This window comes from Kryptolebias marmoratus, linkage group LG8 (genome assembly GCF_001649575.2).
Source record: "Kryptolebias marmoratus isolate JLee-2015 linkage group LG8, ASM164957v2, whole genome shotgun sequence".
NCBI classification, from domain to species: Eukaryota; Metazoa; Chordata; class Actinopteri; order Cyprinodontiformes; family Rivulidae; genus Kryptolebias; species Kryptolebias marmoratus.
In genome coordinates, this window is record NC_051437.1 from 9033953 (window position 1) to 9043540 (window position 9588).

Genomic DNA, 9588 nt, shown 5'->3' on the forward strand with positions numbered 1-9588 from the left:
TATTTACAGGTGTGACTATGTACAAGGATCTTTTCCTGAAGGAGTCTGCAAGAGAAGGAGAACTGGGTGAGTCTCGGGTACAGCTCTGATTTCCAAGATGGTTGCGAAGGTTACAATGTCTCTTTGTTTGCTTACAGGTCCTAGCAGGAGGTTGCGGCGTCGAGGAGGAGCGAGGCGGTTCCAGTGGTTTCCAAAGAGGAGCCAGGTAGCAGCGAGGTAAGTATCCGTGAATATCAAGGTAAGTGGTTCTTCCGACCCGTAGTCGTGGCGTGGCAAAACCCAGAAGGTTTGATGCTCCAGCGAAGATCTGATCCCAGCCTGCTGCTTAAGTATCAGCTGATCTCATCAGTGGAAACTGGAACACCTGTGGAGGAATGATTAGTGGCACTGCCCAGAAGGCGGAGCCAACCCCAGATCCTCACACAAAGGAGATTACTGAGAAACAACATGTATACTACAGTTTAAAGCAAACTTTTAAAAAAGCAATCATATATTCATATATTTTTTGTTGAAAAGTAACTAATTTACATACAAGCTGACATAATAGCAGGTTTTAAATTAACACTTAAATAGTTTTACAGGAGTTTTTATTGTTTTAAAACCACAGAATAAACAGGATAAAAAGCTGCTGCAGCAGCATTAATCAATACCTACAGCATGAGCACCAACTGCAGCATAAGCACAATTATTCACACAGTGAGCAGTGGAGTATGTTGCTCTAAAAATAAATATTTACTGATTCAGTCTATTTAGTAGAACTGCTTGGCTGTTGACCTTTTCTGCCTAAGTTTAAGGTTTTCCGGAGACCTGGATTCATTTCTATCAAAGAAACATCAAGAGGGATCAGGAGCCACCAACATTTAGACCATCAGGTGTACCTGTGCTGATTTTTCTTCTTCGATGACAGAACATCCCTCTGGACTTCCTATGTAAAAGCTCTAAAACTATTGCAGTGGTAGGAAGAACTGAATCATGCTGCCATATTCAATCAAATGTTCCAGCCGTGGGTTTACATGTGTGTACAGTGTGAAAGATCTATTAGCAGAAATGGACCATCAGTAATTAATGTAAAACTGTCTGAAAACAAGTGCTGCAGTATTTTTACTGTGTAAAGCCATTATTTTTAATTTAGCAATGTGTTTTGTGACAATATTTTTTTTCAAATGAAATGGACAACCCTAATACCAGCTCAGGAAAAGACCATTATTTTTTCTGTATGCTGGTTGAAGATTATGCCGTTGGTTGTAATCTGCGACTTCACCACTAGGTGTCCCTACAGCACACTTTGAAGACAAGTAAATAAAAAAATAATTCCCCTTCTTGTTAAATCGTGAATTAACTGGGTTTTGTTTTTAAACCTGAGCTCAGTTACACACACCATACCCAGACCCGATTACTGCCAGACCTGCAGGACCAGGAAATCCCTTAAACACATCAACGACTCATCCAGAACCCAGAACATCATCTAAAACTCTGCAGGGCTCACCTGCCTGTCAGAGTTCATGATTTAACAAGAGGAAAGAGACTGACGGGTAAAATGCCCCCCGGAGAGATTCCAAAGGCCAAAATAATCGCTGAGCCCAAAAAACACAATGACCCGTCTCATATTTGCCAAAGAACATCTTGACTTCTGGGAACATGAACTGATGAGACAAAAGTGGAATGTTTTGGAAGATGTGCGTCTCGTTACATCCGGTGTAAAACTAACACTGCATTTCATAAAAATAACATCAGATCAACAGTCCAACATGGTGGTGGCGGTGTGATGGTCTGAGGCTGCCTTGCTGCTTCAGGACCTGGACGACTTGTTGTGATTGATGGAACCATGAACTCTGACCTCGACCAGAAAATCCCGCCATCAGTTCTTGACCTTCAGTTTAAGCACATTTGTGTTCTGCGGCAGGACGACGATCAGCACCAGTTATCGAAAACACATGATCGTGGTTGTTGTCGCCAAGAGGGGCACAACCACTTATTAGGTTTAGGGAGCAATTAGTTGTTCACATGAGGCCAGGTTGGTTTGGAAAGCGTGCTTTTTTCCCTTAAAAAATGAAATCATAATTTAAAAATTACATTTTGTATTTACTCAGGTCATCTTTGTTTGACATTAACATTTGTTTGACGATCTGAAACGTATGTGTGACAAAAAAGCAGAAAACAGAAGAAGTCTGTAAGGAGGTGGATACCTTTTCACAGCACTGTATGTTCTTAAAACGTTTCTTTCTGAGTTAAAGCTCATCATTGAGGTAGTATGCCACGAAATAAGCTGACCAATTTTAACACTCCAACAAAAAGAAACTTCTTTCAAATTAATATTACATCACTAAGAGGTTCAGTCGCAGTGCTGTAAGTTTAGATCTAATTAGCTTTTAAAGGATAAGAGCTAATGTCTGCAGGTAACCTGCTCAGCATTTTATTATACTCTGTTTATAAGCCAAGTTTTATCGAACAAATAAAATTTTCTCAATGATGTTATATAAAATGTGAGGGGATGACTGAAGTCAGACAAGTCAACCCGAGGGGAGCATAAAGTTTGCAGCAATTCATTGGGCTAACACTGGATCTCAGTCGAGGTCACAAATTCAGTTTTATTGGGGTGCAGGGTGCTACCATTCACTGCTCTCACCTTTCTTGCCAAGGATGAGTGACTACAAACAGTAAATCCCTCCTAAAACTCTGGACCAAACAGATGATCTAACTGCTAACCCTGGAGCTGCAGAGCTAATTTGGCCAAAAACAAGAAGCATGTGAAGTTAATCCAAATGGGAGGCGCCGTAGTACAGCTGAAAATCTATACTCGTCTGGTGACAGATGGGTGGACTGAGGGGTCGGGACAGGCAGGATGAGAAAAGAAGTGGGGCCACACAAACAGTCCCATGGTAACACAACTGGCAGTGCCTTCCTCCCCACAGCGAGGAGGCTGGTTTCTAGTCCTCCTGGTATGCTGGGTGGTTGTCAGCTCTTCTGTGCTGAGGAGATAAACAGTCCTTCACACTCCGACACAGACTGTCAGCTACTGCTGTTCCCACACTGTCTGGATGCCTTTCTGCATCTCTCTATCTCTGTAGAACGAAGCCAAACCTCCATAAAAGTCATGTTAAAAAAGACTGTAAAATGAAACCTGGTATGTTTATGGTTTTTTAGACTGTCCAGTCCATGAAGATCTAAAACTAGAAACGTATCCTCATATTTTCTGCTGACAAAACAATCACACACAAAAAGATCGTGTTTCCTTGGGTTTCCTGAGATATCCTTTAGTTCTGCTGCTATAGGCTTAGACTGCTGACCACATTTCCTCTCTCTGCTGCTGTCTTTACTTGCTCTGTTCTCTATGATTGTATTTGTACTTATTTCTATCATTAACATGTGTTTTTCTTTGTTTTTCTTCCAATAGAAACTACACCTGGACCAATCCTGTGTTTGTCTGCATCTCTTTCCTGTCCTCTCAAACGCCAGCCAGATGGCCGCCCAGCCTGAGCCTGGTTCTGGTTCTGGTTCTGCCGATAAGGTGCCGATAGGTTTCTTCCTGTTGAAATGGAGTGGTTCCTTTCCACTGTTGCCAACATGCTGCTCAGGACGGTCGATTGCAACAAATAGAATATTTGATGCAATCTGCTGATTTTGTTAGAAAGACAAGTTTTATTAACTGGCATTTCATAAGGTGCTGTGAGTGTATTGTCTTATAATAGGAGGTGAACTGACTGGAATTGGATCGGAACCTGGACCTGAATTAAATTTACCATTTCAATTTGTGTTTTACCTTTTTTTTTGTTTCCTAAGATGAGTTTTCTTGTAAACTAGGGGCTGCGGTACTGCCAACGTAAAACAAGCAAAAAATCTTTCCTGAACTTCTCACATTTGCCAAGTCATGTGGAGTTGAAGATGGAGCACTTGCTATTGCTTTTTATTGCATTATTTTTGTACTTTCTCATTTCTCAACCTTAACATCAAAGTGAATTTGATGGGGCATTCACTCTTGCAAAACTTAGCAGGTGTCTGAAATGTTGTCTCTCTGTGCAATGATAAACTTTGAAAATGGCTCAATAACCCTTCCCAGACTGATAGACAGCAACTATTTCTTCTCTAAGGTCATTGCTGATGTCTTTCCTCCTTGGCATTGTGTTGACACACACCTGTATGTTCACAATGATGACGATCAGTTTATCAGCACATTTTATTAGTAGCACCTGACTGCTGCTTTCCCTCCTAATTCAAATGGAAGAAATAAGAATGGATTTAAACATTACTTCTGCATTTTGGTTGAGTTTTTGTTAAATAAATAGTAGTTATTATTATTATTATTGTTTGTCTGAGGCTGTATATCTAATTCTAAGACCTGATAAAGGCAAGATGATTACAAGTTAAACCTTACAAATGAAAGAACATGTTGTTGCTTTTTTACAATAAAAGTAAACAATATTACTGCAAAGGGTTTTCATATTTCATACACTGGCCCCATACTGTACAAGACTGTATTGAAGAGGGGCTCAGAACACCGGCAATAACTAAAGTAATATTTAACGAAGAGTCTGCACAACAAAAACCCAACGAGCTACAACAAAACCAACAACTTTTTATTGCACATTAGGGATTATGCCAAAAAGGCTGTTATTTTGTGTGTTCTCACAAACAGCCTCTTTATGATCGCAGAGAATGAGTCAGAGCTAAAATCTGAATTCATATTAAATCCTGCGCAGCTGTGCCATCATGCAGCAGGAGAGGCAGGAGGCGGTTTGCCTTCTTTGTGGCGGAGCTCTTTTTGGGAACTCGTCCTCCAACATTCATCAAATCTTGGCTCAATCAGCACTATTACTAAGAGACAGAGGGGAGGGTGGGACCGGTCACGTGGAGAAGTGGGCAAACATGAGTCACACATCCTGCAGAAGGGTTAGTTTTAATCACATACATCTACTATAAACAGCAATGAAAGAGCTGCTCTCCTGACTGTCTCTCTTTTTCTCTCCAGCTCAAGTACATGACTATAAACACGAAGGGCAATCTGCCCCTGTAGCACCGCTTTTTGTACAACGACAGTTTCACTCTTTTACACCGAAGCTTCGTTTTCCTTGCTGCCTGGATTCCACTCATGAATCTGGAAAAAATATTTCTGAGGTTTGGCTCCATTCTCCCCTCCTAAAAGCCCAGTTTCTTTGCTGCATGCCCATATTTTTCCAGAAGGCGCAGAAGCTCCAGCAGCTCCTCCTCCAGCCCGACGCTGAGGCACGCAGACCCTCTGACAGATGATTCATGTAGCCTGGCCTCCTGAGCGGGGCTGCTGATTGGTGGTTGGCTCGCGGTGACCCAGGGACACAGTGATGAGGTGTCGGCACACTCACACCGCTCCAGGGAAGGACTACGGAGTCATGCAGCACACTCGTGCTTCTGACTCTCCCCCCCTGCATATCTACAGAGCCTGGAACAGTGCGGAGCTGTGTCAACACTACTTTCATCTGAGTTGTGTTACAGTGAGGGGAGTTTGGCTCAGGAGAAAGGGTGTGGCTAAAGAACGAAGGCATCCATCCACAGGAGGAGTGTTCCCTAATCAGTTCAATGTGTACACACCCTAATATGGCATTTTTTTAAATGAGAAACAAAAAGATACTGAAAACCATCATAGTTCTAACTAAAATGTTTTTAAAACAATCCCAAGGTGACCTCCCTTCAGTAGCTTATTTTACTTTATTATATAAAAAAAATAAACATAAAAAATATACCATCTTTTTATAACAATGCGTATAACTCTGCAGCATGCAATTGTTGTTTGAGAGATTTAAATAAAACAGCTACAGAAATATTTTGTCTATTATTTTAGTCATTCAGTTTGAGGTATTTGGCCAATTAGACTGCAGTTACTGACAGAAAAAGTACAGATGACAAAGGTGAAATCACCGTATTGCTTTAGTTTGTAATCTAATAAGACAAAGAAAAGCAGCAACTCAAGGAAGTTGCTGATACAGTGAAAGTAGCAACCCTGGAAGGAATGCATATCCCTGCTTACTAAGGTTTTAAACTAACATCTCTGTTGTGGATTACTCTCAGCTACTTCCACACAAAATCTTAGCTTAAAATCTGTAAAGATGACTGGGTTGCAGCCATTTTTGTGTTTGCTTAGGTCGACTGGCTGCGGCAGCCATCTTGAATCAGATGAACACCAAAAGTTAATCAGTTATAAATATTTTCAATGGTTAAATTCTGGGAGTTCAATGAAAATCCGCCCCCTGATTCATGAGATATTTTGCTATCAGACAAATAAGCACACACATCGAGACAAGCAGTTACATGATCACCCTCCTTTCATGGTGGCGGGCGACAATGACATCTAGCCCTTTTGCTCGAACAACTAGCCATGAAATTGGCTCGACTAATTAATTCAGTATCTTTCCTAAACTGAAAGGATAAGCTGTGAAACATTACAACTTTCGAATGATTTGATTGTATAAACTGTGGCAAATTTGATCTTATTTTGGAGCAGAAATGTTACAATATTTAATGAAGAATTTAATGAATATTTCTATAAGCTTATTAGGGAAACAGCAGCTCAAAAAGCCTGTAGGAATCTGCACAAGGCATGCAGAGGTTGTCCTCTGAGGAGGATTCGAGCTGTCATTATACCCCTCGGCAGGCTGACACGGTGTTACTACAACAGTGACGTAATACATCCTGCTGGTGTCTCCTGCACTGCCCCGTTGGCGCGGTAACATTGTAACATCAGGACGCAAAAAACTCCTCGGTGTAAACCTTATCTGCTCAGCCCTCACAGGAGCGGGAGTTCGTGTTTCTAGAGAAAACACTGACTGAAAGTGAAATCCTCCTGAGACGCGTGATGCAGTATTTCTTTACAGTTTCCATCTATTATTGAGCAGCATGCAGCTTTATGAACTGAGCAACGAACCAAACACGTTTCAGTGGTGGGGGTTTTTTTTTTCATTATAATGTTGTTATTTTAAAAAATATATTGTGTGGATAAAACAGACGGCTTACCCATTGTAGAACCTTTATGAATCCCAGCGGTTGCTTGATCACCGTGAACTGCCCTTGGGCCACCAGCTGTCGACACAACAAACCACAGGTAAGCAGGAGGGTTGGTTTATTTTAGGTACATTTTTGTTTATTTTTAGTGTTCAGTGTTGGAGCTAATCCTGACAGACCACTCCAGGTGATTCTGACTGAAAATATGAGCCTAATTAGGCCTTAAAGTGACAGTTCAGACCCTTTAAAGTGGGGTTCTATAGGAACGTTATGGACAATTACTATCTTACCGGTTGTAGGCAGGTCTTTAAATTGGCTTTAATTTGGTGAAATACACTTTAGGTCTGATTGGACTGATGAGCTAATGGCTTGTCTCAAAGCAGCTAGGACTAAAGTGGATTGCTGCCATCTTTAAATATATACAATCTCTAAAATTTCATAGCAGTTCAAGCAAACTCTGTTTTCTAAACATTTGCACTGCTGTCAATTTAGCAGTTCATGCAAATAGCGGCAGCAGCTAGTTGTAGCATCTTTGGTGCAGCCTGGGGGCATTTCCAGCAAGGGTTTCACGTTTCTGCAAGAATGATTGTGTAATATAAAATCGACCGCTGTGTAAAAGTTTGTAAAATACTAACTGCATAAATTGTTATGAAGGTTTGGAGTTGTTTTAGGAGCTGATAATGGCTGGTGCAAACAGACCCACTTCTGAAGATGATTCTGCCACCTTAAAACCACCCCAGCCTTCAAAATCTTACAGCGGACCTGGTAAATATTATCACTGAAACTTTTACACCACTAGAAGGCCTGTGGGAAGTAGGGGTGCAGAGATAGTGATGGATGCCAGAGGACATAGATGCACAAATTCAGAGTTACAAAATGAAAAAACAAAACTGATTTCATCAGTGCTTCATGTTCAATTCCCAATATTTTGATCTTATTGAGTTTTGTAATTCTGTTATGTAAACCGGCACTGTTATTGTATATTTGTGTGATTTAACGGCCGCTTAAAACATGCAAAAAGTGAGCAGATTGAGCAAATTTTCTAAATACTGCCTGCCTAAAATATACAGCATGTCCATATTCAGATAAGACATCCTGCACTGCCAGTGTGCAGTTCACTGCATCATTTTATACAGTATGGGTGTTAAGGGTCATAAAAACTCACATTACTCCTCAAGTGAACCAGGTTCCCACAATGCACCAACATTAGTTTCACATTAGACAATTATTCTGGCAGAAATCTTATGATATTACTGCTGGGAGTGTCTCAAGCTGCACCAAAAGTGCTACAGCTTGCTGCAAGTGCAAATAAAACAAGATTTATATATAAATAACTGTGAAATACAAAGCTGAAGAGGTTTAAAGATCTGTGGAATAGCCTGAACACGAACCACTATCAAATTCTGCAGACTGGAGCAGTTTGAACATGGCAGCAGACCACTTTGTTCCATGTTCCAACCAGCCGTCAGCTCGTCTGTTCAGTCATAATTAACCTGCGGCTCCAAACTGATGACTGAGGTGGTTCAAGGAGCCAAAATGTCTGAACTACCCCTTTAAGCCCATGCAGGCCTCGTGCTGCTGGCAGCTGCAGGAGCCTTTGACAGAGCAGCAGTGTGCCAGGGAGCAGTACATTCAGCCGCCTCAGCTCGCGTCGTGTCTTGGGAGGAGCTGCACGAGGGGGGACGTTTTCACGGGGCTGCGCTGCGTGTGGGAGCTGCTGCCAGCCTCACAGTCAGACAAAAGCTGATTATCCGTCTGCCTCTCTGCTCTGTCGCTGGAGCGGCCATTTTATTTATTTAGAAAGAGGGGGGCTGGGGGGGGGGGGGTCCTACGGAAAGCGCCTTGAATTTGGCGGCAGGAGGAGGCGTTTGCGCGCCGCCGAATGCGGCACCGCAGTCGGAAGGCGGTGCGCCGCTGCGCGCGGCGGGAAATGTCCGCACAGATGCGCCTCTCTGGGGCCCGGATGCACAATATTCAGCAGGTGACGCACACAGTAAAATCCCCTGCCCCCATGGCCGTGTCCACCTGGATGTAACAGCGAGATGACAGCCTCCTGCCTGCCGGGGGAATAAAGCCCCTTCCCGGGGTTCCTTAGCCACGGCGGGCTAATTGAGACGGAATCAATTAAGGCGAGTCTCTGGAGATAATGGAGCGGATCGCCTCCTTCCTGTGCTAAATGTCACTGCTGCAGAGCTCTCCTGACACAGCTCGGGCCGCTCTGTCACATCCACTGCAGCATCACGAAGAAAAAAACACATCCGAATGGATGTGGCTCTGCTTTCCCCATCACAAAGCTGCCCATCTTCCCTTTATGTGCCCAAAATGAGCTTTTCAATTCCGAACTGCTCGAAGGCGCTGCGTCTAAGGTCGGAGCATCCCCGGCTAAGACATGTTGTTTTTTTATATATGTATGGATAATTATCACTAAAACGCTCGGTTAATTTAAAAAAAAGGACTCCTGATAAACGGATCACGGGTTACCAAAGGGAACATGGATGAAAACGATGATTTCCTCCCCAAAGCCTTACCTGGTTTACAACATCCATCTTGGCCGCTCACTCGCTGATAAGAGGATCAGAGGGGCGGCGGGAGGAAGGCGTCTCATCCGGAACAGCCTTC

At 42.7% G+C, this 9588-nt stretch overlaps 1 protein-coding gene across 1 annotated transcript in view; it reads right to left on the reverse strand.

Annotated features, from left to right (window-relative positions):
* sypb (synaptophysin b) overlaps positions 1 to 9588 on the reverse strand; it is a 21461-nt gene extending 11873 nt beyond the window's left edge. The window contains exons 1-2 of the mRNA XM_017409738.2: positions 9498 to 9588; positions 6982 to 7047 (exon numbers count right to left, since the gene is read on the reverse strand). Of these exons, the coding sequence (XP_017265227.1) occupies positions 6982 to 7047; positions 9498 to 9515 (84 nt within the window). The 5' untranslated portion in view covers positions 9516 to 9588. The remainder of the gene's footprint in view (positions 1 to 6981; positions 7048 to 9497) is intronic.